The 17,414-nt window shown below is 43.3% G+C and overlaps 4 protein-coding genes across 4 annotated transcripts; 1 reads left to right on the top strand and 3 right to left on the bottom strand.

The window, feature by feature from the left end:
- Nucleotides 1-1,498: 1,498 nt before the first annotated feature.
- Nucleotides 1,499-3,060, bottom strand: FPOAC1_010162 (uncharacterized protein; the record flags this gene model as incomplete). The annotated part of the gene is made up of 3 exons (XM_044854557.1): nucleotides 1,499-2,680; nucleotides 2,732-2,866; nucleotides 2,947-3,060. The coding sequence occupies 3 exons, from the start codon at nucleotides 3,058-3,060 to the stop codon at nucleotides 1,499-1,501; spliced, it is 1,431 nt and encodes a 476-aa protein (XP_044701870.1).
- A 948-nt stretch (nucleotides 3,061-4,008) lies between these two features.
- Nucleotides 4,009-5,671, bottom strand: FPOAC1_010161 (uncharacterized protein; the record flags this gene model as incomplete). Its single annotated transcript, XM_044854556.1, has 4 exons — nucleotides 4,009-4,343; nucleotides 4,400-4,583; nucleotides 4,640-4,963; nucleotides 5,018-5,671. 4 exons carry the CDS (start codon nucleotides 5,669-5,671, stop codon nucleotides 4,009-4,011), a joined length of 1,497 nt encoding a protein of 498 aa, XP_044701869.1.
- Nucleotides 5,672-8,356: 2,685 nt separating this feature from the next.
- On the bottom strand, nucleotides 8,357-13,889 carry FPOAC1_010160 (uncharacterized protein; the record flags this gene model as incomplete). Its single annotated transcript, XM_044854555.1, has 3 exons — nucleotides 8,357-10,000; nucleotides 11,217-12,843; nucleotides 12,895-13,889. 3 exons carry the CDS (start codon nucleotides 13,887-13,889, stop codon nucleotides 8,357-8,359), a joined length of 4,266 nt encoding a protein of 1,421 aa, XP_044701868.1.
- A 418-nt stretch (nucleotides 13,890-14,307) lies between these two features.
- FPOAC1_010159 (uncharacterized protein) lies at nucleotides 14,308-15,593 on the top strand (the record flags this gene model as incomplete). The annotated part of the gene is made up of 3 exons (XM_044854554.1): nucleotides 14,308-14,899; nucleotides 14,949-15,559; nucleotides 15,588-15,593. The coding sequence occupies 3 exons, from the start codon at nucleotides 14,308-14,310 to the stop codon at nucleotides 15,591-15,593; spliced, it is 1,209 nt and encodes a 402-aa protein (XP_044701867.1).
- Between the last annotated feature and the right edge of the window lie 1,821 nt (nucleotides 15,594-17,414).

Genomic DNA, 17,414 nt, shown 5'->3' with positions numbered 1-17,414 from the left:
GGAATGGCAATGTATCATTTATGGTATATTTCATATAAATCTAGGACTAAGCGGCAGGTTTCGCGACTGGATAATCTCTTTACAGATATTGGCAGAGCGTAGGTAATTGTCACAACATTGACTTTCCACTCAAATGAAACAGCCTTTCCACTAAAATATAAAGATCTTTCCATTACGTATTGCAGTTCCTTCAGCTACTTTAACTACACAACTTGGCGACAATTTCGCATAGCAGGACTGTAATATGGAATTCACGTGCGTTCACAGAAGACATTCAACAATTAATCGATAAATCTCTGGCATGAGCGTGCCTCAATGCAGTTGTATGAGAACTTACCGCCACGAATGCTAATCAATTCATAGCAAAATTAAATAGCCAGCATCATCTGACGAGAGGTTTGGTTTCACGGAGTAGTGAGTGATTAAGGAATACTGGGCAGTACCATTGTTATTCATGTCCGTTGAGGTTGAATCGCGGTATGAGACAAACTCGTCGAGTCAGCCGCACATTGGCTGTTTTTACATTGATCATTCTTTCCATCTAGAGTATTATCTGTTGCTTAATTAACATGATGCTCTGTATCATGGAAGCTTCTCGCGGCATTGCGTTGTATAGTCTTTGTAAGCCTGAACAAGTCGGAACTTATCTAATCATGCATGATTACAGTTGTTTCACTCTCAATTAGTTGTTTCCAGATATAACCTGACTGAGCGAGATAAATGAATACTCTCAGTCTATCTCGACATTCATAATGTAATGTAGATCATGGTTGTGTAATACAACATATATGTCATAGTTGAGCAAGACGGACATCTTCAAGGACAGGATCAAAGAAATGGGATTGACACATGAATCTGAATCGAAACCCGGTAGTGATTGCCGTCCGTGTGGAAACGAAATTGAAAAACTCGAAGCACATCCTCATGGACCGATATGCTCTGGTACATGGTCTCTAGACGGGAGCGATAGAATTGTTTTGGACAGTGGACTCTCCTGCAGGTACAACTCAGCTATCAATTAGGTAATACTGACGACCAGGCATCAATTTATCATATTAACGGCATAGTAGTACGTGAGGTACCCGGTCAATAGGCCTGTCGTAAGCGGTTGAGATGTTGTAATATCTCTAGCTTGACGTACATGGAGAATAACACAAGTGCAAAGGCGGCGACAGTGACAGCAAATTCTTCAATGAATACTATTACCTACTCATCCATTATACCAGGAGCGATTGTGAATATGAGTAAGTTGATCGGAGATCTGTACCTATGTGATATTACGTTGCTATCATAGAATCACGTGTAAATGCACGAGATAATCCACTTCCAATACTCAGGTAATGAACTGGTCACACTGAAAAGATATCCTCACGAAAGAAAACGTGTAATCACCGACCTTGTAGGCATATCAGCGATAGCCAGTCTGTTTCAGGGCAAGAATTGATATGTAAATTGAAGACAGTCTAGCTGCCAGAAGTATATACACGAATTATCCCCTCTACCACTTGGGCTTCTGAAAAGCCTTCTCAGTCAACTTGACAACAAAAGCACCACGCTCAATAGTGTTGACAAAGATGAATCCCGACTTGAAGAAAGCATAAGAAGACCAAGTTCCAACAAACGCAACACTACCACCACCTTGAAGAGCATCATCCTCAGGGTAAATGTCAAACCAAGCAGCCTCGTAGACACCAGCACCAGTGGGGTCAGAGGGGATAGATCGACCGTCGAGAACGCGAAGACCGGCGCCATAGTGAGATTGGTAGATGTAGCTGTCCTTGACGTACTGGTTGTGGTCAATGGACTTGGTGGGGTGCTTGAAAAGACCGGTCTGCTTGGGCTTCTCGAGATCGCGAATGTCCCAGATGAAAGTAACGGGGTATCCATCAGATCCAGGACCAGCACCGTTCTGCTCATCGAGCTCATCATCCAAGACAAGGAACTCTTGGTTCTGTGTGTCGAGAACCCAACCCTGGTGAGTGTACGAAGCACCCTCGTAGGAAATACGAGAGATGATGTTGGTGACATTCGCCTTGTCAGTGACATCGTAAATGGTGAGAGTATCCTCGTTGTAACCATAGCAGATATCACGACCCTGGTAACGCTTATCAGGTCCACGGTAAACAATGCACTGAGCATCGTGGACATAACCATCACCCTTGGCGCATCCAAGAGACTTGGGTTTGGAAGGATCAGTCAAATCAAAAAAGTTGAGACCAGAAGCACAATTCTTGTCAGTACGAGGCTGGGCGCCAACAGCGACAGCGTACTTGAGCTCCTCGTTGACAACAACATTGTGAGCACGACCGACGGGGAGAAGCTCTTTGAAGTGACTAGTGAGGTCCTTCTTGGCGTCAAAGACAACAGGCTTCTTGGGATCGATCTTCAAGAGCTTGGTGAGGTCAAAGATCTGAATACCGTGGTCAACGGCTTCGGATCCGATGATGACGTAGTTCTTGTAGGTTCGGATCTCTCGCCACTGGGAAGGGACGGAGTATTGAGGAAGACGACCGAGGTAGACGAGTTGACCCTTCTTGGTGATCTCTGCGAAGGCGGTCCCGTCGTATTGACCGATAGCGACGAACTCACGGCCGTTGTCAGAGGTCCATCCCCAAGAGGAAGAACCTCGACCACCAGTGCTGCCGAGGTCGGCGTGGCTGAGGAAAGAGTAGAGATCGGTCTAAAGAAGAGTCAGCAATTAACAGGACGTGAGCGATGGGAAGTGACTTACGTTGTGGCAGGCAAATGTGTTCAAGGCATCACCCTTGATAGCCTCAGCGAAACCACGGACACACTTGGTGTAACCAAGCTTGGGGTACTGCTCGCTAGCGAAAGCACCAGCAGCCTCTTGCTCCTCCCAAACAGCCTAAAAAATATTAGCCCAGATATTTCAGACGTTTGGTGTCAGTAACATGCCTGCTTTGCGGCCATGAGCTTGTTGTGCACAATGCCACTATCGTAGAGTCTCTGAGCTTTGTCCTCGTTGACCTTGATCTCCTTTCCCTGAGCATAAGATCCAAAGGCAGCGAGAGCGCCGAAAAGAATAGTAGACTTGACCATGGTGAAGAAATACCGGATATGCTGATTGAAGGTGATGGAGAGGATGGGGTGGAGTGTCAAGGTAGAAGCTCATGTGGGAGAGTTATCCATTTTATCCTTGACGAGCCGCACGTTCAATCGAGCAAGCTTGATAGATCTCCATCGGCTCCGGATCTTGTTTTCCATGGTCACCTTACCGTTTGGGCCTCTAGCCGAGAGAATCTAGGCACGTTTGCGCTTAGAGATCTACTAGAAGGACCAATAAGCTATTGAGGAGGGTTACAATCCGTGTATTGCCTATTCTTGGCGACGGTGACGGCATTTGTTGTCTACCGGATTGACCCCAGATCTGGAAGGTGAAATGGCAGGGGTTCATCTTGTTATCAGAGCCTCTTTGTGGATGACAAATTTAGAAACGATCAAGATAAGGAGGACAAACAAGGAATGCGACCCAAAGTTAATTGCATGTAGCTCAATTGGGAATGTTCATACTTGGCTCATGAGTGGGCATGCCGTGCAGAAAGAAAAAAAAGTCCCGACGACTGTGACCTTGGTGAACAATGTCTTACAAAAGTGCTATCAAAAGAGCAAGTCGATAAGTTCAATTGGTGGTGCAGAGTCACAATCAAGATGGAGGTTCTGCAACCCGATACCAAACCGAATCAGGTAGGTCAATTGAGTTAAGCTTATTATTGGCTAGCTGGTCTCAATTACCGTGTCTGGTCATTTCGCCGATAATCTTATCGGGAAGCTTAAAGACGCAATACGACACTGAGAGACTTGGCATTGCAAAAGGTCTTGAAACTGACTGGATGGAAAATAAATGCCCAATGCCGATTGACAATTCTTGTTACCGTTTTTGTTTTTGTGCTAAGGAACCTCTGTTTAAATATACATCATTTGACGCTTGTGCGTGCCCTAACTACGAAAGCACGCGACTACCCCTGACGATCTGAATGATAATACACTCTAGTAAATGTACCTGAATCCTGCTTCTCTTGCTTGTGAGTCCGTCTTGCCGTTTTCCTCCGCAGCAGCATTTGCTTCAGCTTCGGCCTTGTCCAACTTTTTGTTCTCATATTTGTGGACATATCGCAATACTAGAGCCAGCAACGCGACAAGTACACAAATAGCAGTGTTGGCGCTACCACCTGGAATGTACTGTGGACCATCACTGCTGGGGTACATGTATGACCCGTAAATACTGGCCGTGTTACCAATCATATTGCAGATTGCAATGGTGGCTGAGCGCTTAACCAGAGGGCGGGGAAAAGAATTCGCGACCCATGAGACGATGATTTGGTCTGTAGGGTAGTGTCAGAATTAACACAATTAAATTGGAGTGGGCAATCGAACTTACATGATGACACGGCACCCATCGGCATGAGAAACATGGCAAAGAATCGCGCTCCAACTGTCGTGGTGGCTGTCGCAATTGCATTTCCAATTGCTGCGACAAGCATGAGGCAAAAAATGTGTAGAGATCGGTCGTTCGTTTTGGCAGAACTCAAAGTGACACAAACCGACAAAAGGAATGTCGCAAACTATCGCATCAATTAATTCATCGTCTTTTGAACAAGAAGCGCAGTCAATTACTTACCCATGCTGGAGCTGTGAGCCACAGTGTGACAATTTTCCCGTACCCAAGTGTCCCCACAATTGTCGGGAAAAAGTACTGGAATGTCTGAGAGATGAGACTGACATGCTGAAGAAGCACAAAGAGGTACAGGCGATAATCTCGTACAGCCATCTTGACACCATCCCAAACTGTGTTTTCACCATATGCATCAACTTCATTGATGTCTTGAGCCAATCGCCATGCTGCGAAAGCGCGTTCCTCTTCAGTTAACCATTTTGTCGTGTGGGGATAATTCGGTAGAATAAACATGGCGATCAACGAAAACCCAATGGCTGCGACACCCTCCTATAAATCATCGCATCAGTACATATTCCCCAATTGTGCAGTAACAAAACTTACAATGATGAATAACCATCTCCAACCCGCTTTTCCATGCGCGCCATCCATATCCCCCAAAATAGCCGCACCAAGTACACCACCAAACATATTGGCAAGCGCATTTCCGGAATAAAGCCATGCGATTCTTCGCGTAAGCTCAGCGCGCGTATACCAAGAACTCATCAGAAACACCGCACCAGGAAAGAACGGCGCTTCCACAAAACCGAGGAAGAATCGGATAACAACAAGATGTGTAAAAGTTTGCGCGCCAGCATTGCACGTCGATACAACGCCCCAAAGACAGCACGAAGCACTCAAATACAGCGACGGTCGCAAACGTGTAAGAATAAGGTTCGAGGGTAATTGCATGAGCAGATATCCGACGAAGAAGATGGATGTAGCGAGGTTAAAGTCTGTACCCTTCATTCCAAGGTCTTCTTCGAGGGAGCCTTGACGTGCCTGGGCGAGGTTCGAACGGTCGAGGAAGTTGAGGAGGTACATTATCACGAGAGTGGGCATTAAACGAGTGTCGACTTTTCGGAGGAGTTTCTTCTCAAAGTCTTGTCGCCATTCTTCGGTCTGGGAGGGGAAGTCGAAGTTGTTGAGATTCTGCTCTTGACCCGCTGGGGAGGGGTCACCTTCGTCCATCTGGACGGTTGGTTTGGCGTTGTCCATCTTGATGCGGGGAGTAGACAATTGAGTACGTGCTTTAATAGCGTGACAGCGTTTGTTAATGATGAAGAGGATGAAAAGTGCCAAGTACGATAAGAAAGGCAAGCATTCAGGTACATCCCCCTCTCGAATGATATTTAAACAAAATAAGCCACTTCCACTCACGTCACATAACATAAATGAGGAGAAACGGCAAACACGGCATTAGCCTCGGTATTGAGATGCCCCGAGTCTCCAAAGGACGGGCAATCCAATTCGTTAACGACCATGGGATCATCTCGAAATGTAACGTGAACAGGTCCGTCGGACCAAAGGCGACCAAGATCATCAAGTCGGACATGCTGATCTTTCCCCGCAATGGGTATCGCTTACCCCGCGTTGCGATGGTCTCTGGGGTAATTGAGCAGGGTCTATGACTCAAGAATGAGAATTGACTTTATCCGCTGTGAGGTGAGTGGTTGAGAAAACATGCTTATTGGAAAGGTTGGGAGATGGATGCGACCTCCGAAAAACTGGCCAACATTATCAGCATTTTCGGGTTGTTCTCCGAGTTTTTTGGTAGCGTTTTTGTTGGTGAAGACAAGTCATGGCTGAGGGACCCCGGCAGGCATCTCCACAACATTGTTTGAGATCTGGGGTAACGACGCTTGGCGTTGTGAGCTTAACGAGCCGAGTCCACTGAATTACCCGAATGTGGAAAACCTGACATGAGGGTTGTAACTTTGAAGCCCAACGTGGTCAGATAAAGAACAAAAAGGTTAGTCTCCAATCGCTCGGCTACGTGCCAAAAACCTCGATGCGTATTTCGAAAATCATGAACTGACGGGACTGGTTTGTCCACAAGTTCTGGTTCGATGTACCTCGTCGGCATCAATCAATCAATCCGACTCCACTGAGAAACAATACACATTAAGAATTAAGCTTTCGATTGAAAGGCCCTTTCAGTCGTGGAAATGACTCAATATTATGAGCGGTATTCCATTAATTTACCCCAGATAAATTACATGAATGAGCGCAAAGCCTCGGGATTCTCTGGAGATTAACGGTAGCGTCGGTATTGAAGGATACCCCGCATCGGGCATCGCTCGGCTTGGACAACCGCGGATACAGAATTAACTTCCGAGGACCCGCCCGCTTTTACTCTATGCTTTCGCATCGCAAATACGACAATTATTATCAGCAGTTCTATTCCTAAAATAGAATATAGAAGAGAGCAATTCATGAGCCTTGAATGTCTCTACGCAAGTTAGAAAGCGGCGAGTTATTTCGTTCAGTTGTGCACGTGTCTGAGTGCTTTACTAATCACTTATAAGTGTTTATATGTACTTCCAAGGTAAGCTTTTGTACATATTTTTATGGTAATTGTTAAAATAGCTGGCACACAAAAGACGTTTTATTCTATCGGTGACTTACAAATAACATCAACGGAAAACGTTAATAGATATATCAAGTTTTTGCTCTGCTGGAGTAGACCACTATCTATCATTTAGCCCAGGCTATCCGAGGAACATCGTACTAATAACCAGGAAAGTAACGCAATTGCAGCATAACTGGTCTAAATTAGAACCAACATTACCTGGGATAGCAGGCATAGTTAATAATAAATTGCCACTGCTATTTATCTGTTGACAACCAGCATACAAATCGCCTTGTCTAAAAGTGCTAGATGATGAATTACGTTTCTGCAAACAGGAATCTGATGAATTCTACGGTATATTCTAACCTCGGAAGCCATCTTACGAGATCAACTACGATACTCTCGTTACTATTTAAGCTTGGTAACTAATCACAGTAGATAATCCCGCGCACCACGGAAAAAACCACTGTTGACATGTCAACGTTAATTGACTGCCATGTCATACCACCTTTCGTGGTATTCAATGTCTGTGGTCTATACGTTGTCTACGGGTATGGTTAGAGTAAGAACACTAGCCACGAGAAACCATGAAATACTTGCCAGGGTAAAATGTCTAACCTTCTCGAAACAGTTTTGGTTTCCTAAATATTGTTCTTTGGACTAATCTATTCTTTCCTCTAGTGCATTAATTCAGCGTTGACGAGAACGGTGGACGGTATATACGTTGTCTCTTGACTTGCAGTTCTCTCGGTTGCTGGCGCATACAATTATCGTAGGCTCTCTGGCGTTTCTTCGACTTTACACTATGAAATTCCAATTACAGAGCTATACGAAATTTCTAAGATTGGCACTCCTTGTCATATATATTGCTTCATTACATACCCCAAATGAGCCGTCGGAACTTGGGAACTTCTACCACTAGTCGTATCACATGCCATGATCTCACCCAAGAATACATAACCAAGACAATGGCCAGTGGAATACATATATCAAGGTTGCCCATGAATATCAGCAAACCTCTTGAACAGTGTAAGGTCACAGTCTCTCTGTTTCAGTGTTTGTATCGTTAGGTCAGATTTCAGACGCGGTATATAATTGTGTCCTTGTACAGTTTTCGGGGCACATACGGAAGACTTCCGACATGGCTATCCATTTAGACACTCTGCGTACAACTGCATCAATCAATAATGAGTCAGGCAAGAAGATGCAGGCAAGTATTGAGACCTATGTTCACATAAGCAGATCAATCAAAAAAACCTAAAGCCAAAACATATGCTTCAATTTAAAAATCCAGACTGCTCCTATAAGCGCCGAAGATCGATGCTGTTTCCTCACGCATCTTCCGAATAGTCTTCAGAATCGTCTTGCGAATCATCTTGGCGATTGCCTTGCCTTCTTTCTGATTTTGTCACATTTTGGGAATACTTCTCCAATTCTTCAAGATCGAGATCTAGAATACTAAACACTCCGTCCACATCCCCTATTACAATTCTACCCCCGCTTGAAGTGAAGCAATGATATCGATAAGGGAAAGGTATTAAGAAAATTTCTCGAGTGTAACCTTGCGCATCTGTGTATTCGACAAATGAAGACGAGGTAGAGATTGTCTGTTTCACCAAATCGCGACGTCTTGACACGCACGTTCTAGTTGCAGTGTTGACTAAAAACGATTGACGGCCTCTGAAAATCTTGACTATCATATTGCCCTCAGGCAACGTTGATGGGAAGAACATGCTGGAGCAGTCTCTCATTTCAATTGGATGTTTCCAAGCTGGATGTACGTTTGACGGATCAAATACCACTGGAAGCAGCTGAGTGGTGGAAACCAATGTCGGCCAAGAATTTCCAAAGATCTTCCAGACTTTTACACAGTTATTAATAAGCACAGCAAGCATTGTGCCATCGGGCGAGAATACCATAGCCTCGGCAATCAACCCTTCACCTTGGGGCACATCAAAAAGCCGTGTCGTGGTTTCTAGATTCCAAACGAGTAAAGAGTGGTTGGCAGATGAAGTTGCAAGGATGTTTTGATTTGGAGACAAAGCCATCGCCTTGATAAGATTGAGTCCATTGAAAACATGGAACCTGTCAATGGCGGTACCAGAGCCACCCATGCTTCGTGTACGCTCCCGCAGGCCTGACAAGTCCCAGGTAGAACCCTTTGTTCGATCTACAACCAGTAGCTCATAGGCTGTCCCATAGAAGTTCATGCTGAAATGGCAATCATAGGTAAGGAGATTGATAGGTATCTCCTGAACAGAATTATCATTATAATTCCAGATGATGCAAGACACCTGCAAGGATACGAGAATCTTAAATTCAGAGGGGGTGAAGCAAATATTCCTGCCAGGATAAGCCAGTCTGAGTGTTTTGAGATAGATTCCTGTCTTCACATCCCATAGGTCGACCTGTGACTTGTCAGACAGTACTGCCAAAGCCTCTGCATCTGGTGAGAATGCCATGGCATTGACCGTGAACCGGTCGAATTGTCCGCATTGTAGCTCGCCATAACGTCGCCCACTTTCCATATTCCATAGAACGATGCTTGGTTTATGGTTTGACAGCCTTTTCGACAATCCCGCGATGACGATTGGTCCGTTTGTCGAAATTGCACTCTCGCTGAGTAACGGACACTCTTCCAACATGCATTCGTGTGTGCTATGCCCTGTTTCAATATCCCACAAGTCGACTCGTCCTTCCGAAGAGACTGAATAGAACCGTCTTAAATCTGAATGAAATGCAAGAGCGATCACCTTATAATCAGGCCTGTAATATCGTTTGAAAACGCCCTGGTCAAGGTTATATAGACCGATGTTGCCAGTTGGAAATTGTAGCAACGCTGTCTCAGTCACCGAAGTTGCACAGAGCATCATTTCGTTACCACGGAGATCACCCCGATCGACAATCGAGATTACTCTCGATAGCTTCGGTATCCCTTTCGTTGGATCGCCTTTGATGTTACGAACGAAAGGAATCTGAATGTCGCAGAAAGAACGCTTTATAATACATAACTGAGATTTTAATTATTTTATAAAGAAATAAGATACTTAAGAATAATAAACTTTAATAATAAAATAATATTATAAGGCTATAAGGCTATACTTTTTAATAAGGTTTAATAAAATTAACTCTATATTAAAGAATAAAAGCTTTATTAAAATTATAATAATATTATATACTTTCTTTTTCTTTATTTAATAAAATTATTAAGAAAAAAAATATAAATTATTTTATTTTAATTATTTATATAATATATTAAATTAATTTAAATTATAATTATAATATTAATTATATATTACTTTATAATTTAATTAAAAGATAATAACTTAATAGCTAGATAATATATATAGTATTTTTAATATATTTATAGTTAGATTATTAAAGCTTTATATATAACTTTAATTTAATTCTAAGGTTTATATACTTTTATAATAAAAAAACTAAAATATATCTTTATAAGATAATTATTATTAATTAAAGATAATATAGTATTAACTATATTTAGCTATAAAATTTTATAATTTCTTAGCCTTTTTATCTCTTAAAAGGATTTATAATAGATTTAATAGAAAATATAATAATTTAATATAATATATTATTATATTAAAAGTAAAATTAATTTTATAAAAAGGTAAATTACTTTTTAAAATATAATAAATTAATATATATTATAATTTATAAAATTAAAGGTTTTTATTTAAATTATTAAAAATAAATATAAATATTTTAAATAATAGCTTTTTAATATATTTTAATTATAATAGCTTAAATTATAAAAAACTCTATTTAAATTAAAATTTATAAATAAAGAAATTTATATATATAGTTAAAAGTTTAATATAAAGTTAAAAAACTAAAGTAAAAGCTAATTTTATTAATATTATAGATAATTAAAATTAATTATATACTTAATCTTTTACTATATTATATAATTACTATAATCTCTTATAATTATAAGTATTAGTAGTTTTAATAAAGGAAAGAACGCTTTATATTATACTTCAGCGGACAAAATAATAAAGCTGATAAATAGGTCTGTAAAGGGACTTTTTCAAGGATATCTATTTAGCCCATAATAAATATCCTAGCCTTGGTTAACAGTTCTGAGATGGGATGTCTTGGCTCCGTATGACATTCCTGCATTTTATGATAGTAAGCCTTCGGATGATCTAAGTTCACGACAAAACTTACTGCGATATTGTCGAGAATTAAGCAAATAGTGTCAAGGGCCTTGTTGTACTGACCCATCACCAACATGGTCTCAATCCAAGGAAATGTAGCGTTTCTGAGATGAGCTTCCATGTTCTTGCAAGTATTGTCATCAAAATGTCGACTTTCGATCCAGTGTTTTGCCCAGTGGTGACATGCATAGCGGAGGTGATCATCGACCAACTTGTCCAGGTATCCACTGTTATCGCAGATATCCCACCATGCAAGCTCTTGAGGTTTAGGAACATTTTGTAAGAGGGTAAGGGGACGGTACGGATCTTCACCCGGACTCAGTCGTTTCATACATTCTTCGGCTAGAGTCAAATGGCTTGCATACAATCCTGGTACCGGTCGGTCTACAGACTGATCCTTAGCGAGAAGAAAATCCCTGAATGATTCATGAAGTATCGTTATGGGCTGGTCGCCATTCCTTGGGACGTGAAGTACAGGGCGGAGCTTTGCCAGCCAATGCTTGATGGAATTCAAGTCGATGGAAAGCAGCGAGCCAAGCGTTTTCGCGGAAAGTGGCCTGACAACACAAGCTATTGACCCCAATAATTTCCAAAGGTCCTTTTTGTCGTTGCCATCGCAATCGTCATCATCATCGACATCGTTGTCAAGTAGTGCATCCTCGATAATTGGTGTGTATAGACCATCAAGTTGGGACTGATTGTTCTTACATTGTTTGATCCAAAGTTTAAATTTCCTGACTGTGTTGATGGTACCCTTGTCATTGTGAATGTACTTGAGGAGTGTTGAGGCGTAGATGAAAAGGGGTGTGGGGGTCGTGGCACGATGAACCACAAGGCTGATATCATCGTCTTGTGGCCACTTTCCGTCAATGTGCTTCGTAGCCTTGATCTTTGCGAAGTTGTAAGTCAAGTATGCTCGTATATCTTGCTGGGTCTCATCTTTCGACTCTCTGTGTAACAACAAGGGCTGGTGAGTGATGCCCTGGAAAGTCGCACGGATATAATCAGCCTCTCTGCTAGTGAACAGGAAACGAAGCCAAAAAGATGCAGGTCCCTTCAGCGTTGACAGTCTCTCAATGACTTGTGCAACGTTCGTAGCTTCATCACATTCATCAATAGCGTCGATCACGACAATCTTGGGCTTTCCTCTGTTGGGACTGAGGGAGGAAAAAGGGGCTTTGATGAGTGTGTCAAACTGTATATCCAGTCCCCTCTCATCTACCTTTTCAGCCTTAGTATGAGACCGTCGAAGAGATTCCTCAAGAGAAGATCTGAATCTCGGAATATTTACGATGAGCTGACTGGCGATGGTAGGCAAAAGTCGAGCTGTCCCGTTCCGATGACTGTCTTTGGCCCCACGTCTGAAAAAGTAGGTCGCTGCCAACATATCACGGCCTTCGCATCGCTCTGCAATAGTTCGGGCCACGGTTGATTTGCCAGTCCCAGCAGGGGCACTAATCCACATGACTGTCTCTCCAAGCCGAGGATTGTCGATCCAGGTCTCGATCTTCTCAATGATGCTGGCTCTGGTGTGTTCGTGACATCTAGGGGCTTCTCGGACCTCTTTGTTGTCGAAACGTGCTGTTGGAACCTCCGGAAGAAATAGCCCAGGCGAATTTGCTTCTTTCATAGCTTCCCTAGTTTTTTGAGTCACCGTTCTTAGTAGCCAGAAATTGCGATTGACTTACTCGACAATACATTTCATTTGCCCCCAAATTTTATCCTTTGATGTTGACTCATGCCGGAATGTATCAACCAAAGAGACAATGTCCTGTCTCTTGATCGCTTTTGAAGATATCCCTTGGGTCAGGAACGAAAGGGGGATGTTGGGCGTAAAGGTTGTGTTCTTAGATATCTGTTCCATCAATTCCATGGAACGTTCATCATCGTCAATATCCTCAGACGTCGCAACTGTCTGTTTGATAGTGCTGATGAGGTTGGGATCATCAACATCTTGAAAATAAAGAAGACACATGGAATAGCATAAAGACATCGCATGGGCCATATCAATAACCATCTCATCCTTTCTGGAGAGGTTTCCCTGCGTGCCTTTGTAGAGAAGAGGATGGGCCAGCTTGTTGTAAAGACGCTCTGAAAGACATGTGACCTGTATTTCGAACATCACCTTCTTGTAGGGTGCAAGATGGTTTGCAGTCTCTGACTTCACAGATATGTGGTGGTTGCAGCAATAATAAGCACCAAACCATGGTGTCCATTGGTTTCCAATAGCTCGGTCGGCATGGAAGGGTATTGGGTCCTTGTCTTGATGGAATGTTCTCTTGATCCAGTTGTTGACATCGTCCAGATGGGGTGTGAAGTCCACAATAATTCGGATGCCTACAAGGTCATGTACGTCTGTCCTGATGGCCTCAAGTGTGCTGTACGGTTGCTTGCCGGCTTTAATTCGAGCCGCTTCCCGACGTTGGATAGAATTCTTGATTGATTCGGGTGACTTGACTCGACTCTCAAATTCGGCTGGCACGTTAATTTCGGCTTTGCAATACTCCAAAAGCGTCGCCCGCATCTTGTCATAGTGTCCTTCTACATCCTTCCAAAAACGCTCAACAAATACTTCTTTCATACTGGTGCTGCTGTGGACTCCATCGGTACGTTCTCTGATGTATCCAATGAGGAATCCGTCGAGGATCTCGTGGCTGGTGGCCCACTCTGGTGACGCTTCCATTTTGCTATCGCGTTGAACCAGATAATTCAGTGAAAAGGACTAGGGCTGAAATTGAAGCTACGACGAAATTGTGCGCAATGATGGTTGAAAAGAGTAAGGTGAGAGATGAAGAAGTCATATCATGCACGGTAAGCAAACCCCGCTCTCAAACATGTAATTTCAACCCGCCCACAGCCTGATTTCCATGGTGGCTGTGTTCTTGTCACGAACGAGGCCACCAATTATATGTCAAGAGCGCTACTTCAGCCTCATTGGGCAATTGTTAGGCAGCCATCATCCAATATTGTTTATCTGTTTGGTCAAAATCGACCCATTATATTTGTTGAAGGTTCTCAACGCTCGAAGAGATACAAGCTCGATGACGAAAACCCCAACCCTGTAACGGACTTCAATTCAGTAAACTCTTTGAACAACCAGAATGACTAATCAGTCCTACGCCGAGTTTGTAGAGCACTGCGTGTATCGCAACCCATGCATATCGGGACTTTCTCAGCACCTCAACAAGCCAGCAAATGGCTCAAGTCGGATCATCTTCATTGACTTTCCAGGAGACCAGGCCAACCAAGGGTCTATAAAACCAATATCAGCAACAGTGCAGCAGTGCGTTCAATTAACGACCACCATTCCCTCCAACGTCACCCGGCTTCTATTCATCGAGAACATTACTCCCGCTATCATCAAACAAATAGGGCCAGCTTTAGACATCGATCCCTTATTCTTTGCGGATTATATTGTCACCGACTTCAAAGATTTAGAAAAGCAACCACCACCGCCGGCGCTGGCGATTCTGCCATCTCTAGCGTCAGAAAAACCCTATTTACACCTGCATTACCAACAGATATTGGACTTAGGTCGTTCTGACTTGTTCAAAGACAGTTCTTATGCACTAAAGACTGACTCAAACGTTCCACGCAATGTCCGCCGTTTGGCTCCTTTATCAGGTACACAACTCGCTCTTGCCCGTTCAAGCTGTTCAGCTTTCTTCAAGTCGACCGGAAGCTCCTCCATCGGTAAACTCCAGGAATACACTTGGCGGGAGATTTGATCTGACAAGAATAGGTTTGTTCCTCGTTGACCGGCCTATTACCTATGTGCTCGAGACATCTGGGCCCAATCAGTATATCAAGCATCAGGCCAAAACCTTGTATTCAGGATTTGAGGACTTTCAGCCCTCACAGTCCTTCTCGTCTTACAGAAATGGCCAGATCGATCCGAATTGGGACAAGTCATCGATGCTTGACAGTTTGGTTCACTATTTCTCTACACAACGGGCTCTTTGCCAGCCCAGTGTACTTAGTATCAGCTACTATCCTATCCGAACTGTTCTTTCAGAGTGGAACTTGTACATCCATTTAACAAGCCGCTTCTCCAAGTACTATGAGTACTCTCTCCGGAGTATGGAAGCCCGGCTACATGACGAGGATATAGTTGACCTTCAACGATGGCGCCGTCGCTGCAAGCAAAGCCGGCATAAACTGGGGCTTCTTTCAGAGTATGTGAGTCGATGGGGAGAACATGAAAGCGATAGACAGAAATGGGTCTCAGTTCAGAAGGATATTTATTATCTACGAGAGCAATTGCAGGACTATGGACAATCTCTGGAACAGATGGTATCTATAGCCACGTCCATGGTCCAACTTCTCGATTCCCGCCGCTCTATCATTGAAGCTGTCAGTGTTAGGCGCCTAACCTACATAGCGTTGATATTCATCCCCTTGGGCTGGGTTGCAAGTTTGTTCAGTATGTCTGAAGATTATTTACCCGGCAAAGAACGCTTCTGGGTTTACTTTGCGGTTGCAGTACCCCTTTTGGGTCTGGTCCTATCTCTGTCGGCGGCTCCATATGGCAGACTGCTACAGGTATTATGGAAATATTGGGACAAACTCTAGTTCCCAGGATGTCCTCTTCATTACCCCAAAATGGGAATATTATGTATGGGTTGTGAAGCTTATTACGAGTAGCTGACAGGGCGTTCCCGCTTTGTTTCAACGTTCATTGCGTTTAGTGATTATTCGAAGCCAGTGTTAAGAGCTATTTCATTTGTTTGTTATTATTGTAGACTGCAAAATATGAGGCTAATAGGGTATCATTTTAAAATACTGAACGAAGATGTCGTAGGGACAAAGGCAACATTTTATTGATCAGTCGAAATATTTGGGAGAGTGTTTGAGAGATTTTTGTAGTTCCTCACACATTCGAAAATAGACCTTCTAGAACTGAAGATAATACCCCAGACGGCAACGTTGCGTGGCCCTTTCTCGGAAACGTGAGAACGTTTTGGAGGCGTCCCTTCACTTGTAAGATTTCTACAATCCAAAAATGCTGGTTAACCTGTCTGGCCTTTCTTTTAGACCGCTAGTCTAGGAACATAGGCCTATGTGAAGATGACTGCTAAGGGTCTTGGTGGGCATGCTCTCAGGAATACTGGGGCACTTGATCATTATGAGCATGTTGGCATCCCTAATGGATGGGAGTCTTTCCCGCAGTTCAGCACAATTTTGCCCTCGTTGAAGCCATCATCAGCGGTGTGAATGACTAAAATCCATCAATCCTCTGCATTCGGAAAATGAACGTTATTGTACTTCACATACTGTCTATCTTGCCTCCTGCTTCAGTAGTTCATAAATATCCTATGCCATCTTGTCGATGTTCAAAAACGCCCGGAGACGTGAGCGGCATTGCCAGTGAATGGATTCAATTTGGATTTCCGTGAGGAATTCGTCAATCTTGACCCACGAAGGGCTCCTTACCTGCCTTTGTCTTCGTTATTGAATTGGACTATTCTACGAGCTTCAACGTCGGTAAAACCATGGCAAGGCAGGACTATCGCCTGTCGTTTAAGATGCCGCTTCTGCAATCTGGGTGCGGAAGGGTTCGTCTCAGGAGACGAGGTACTAGATGTCGGAGAACTTGGAACAGCGGTTAAACATCAGATCAGTGCTGCAAAAAAGATCGACATGGAGAACAAATTCCTTACGCTTTAGTTCTGACGACATCAGTTCCATGATAGTCTTGTTAGATAATGGCCGTTTGCCGTTTTGTGGCATCCCAGCATTCTTGTCTTTATACTGGCATGGCTGCGTCTACAGATATCACGCATGGCACGTTGTCCTTGGTTATCAAGTCGGTCACTGGAATGTCTGTGTGATCCCAGGCTTTTGGCTTGTTCACATAAATGGTCAAGTCAATGCCGTTCATGAACTGCCTAATGTCTTTGTCAAGGGTTAGAAATGCTTGTGATAGAACTCGGTCATCCTATTTCGAGTGAACTAACTTTTTGTATACTACGGTATTAGAGAATATCTCCTGTACGAAATGTGAATATACACTGGCGGCCCAACATGGTCGATATTGGTGAGACGCCTGGCCTCTTAAGAACAATGTTCGACTTAGACAATACTGAGCAACAGTAGCAAATTGGTTTTCAAGCCTGATTCCCTGAGTGGCCAAAGCAATTGTGACGAAGGGTTGAGCTTGTAGTAACCCAAGTCGACCATCTCGGTTGTCACTAATGATAACTGCGAT

Source organism: Fusarium poae, chromosome 4, assembly GCF_019609905.1.
Source record: "Fusarium poae strain DAOMC 252244 chromosome 4, whole genome shotgun sequence".
Lineage (NCBI taxonomy): Eukaryota > Fungi > Ascomycota > Sordariomycetes > Hypocreales > Nectriaceae > Fusarium > Fusarium poae.
This window is presented reverse-complemented; position numbering and strand designations above follow the sequence as displayed.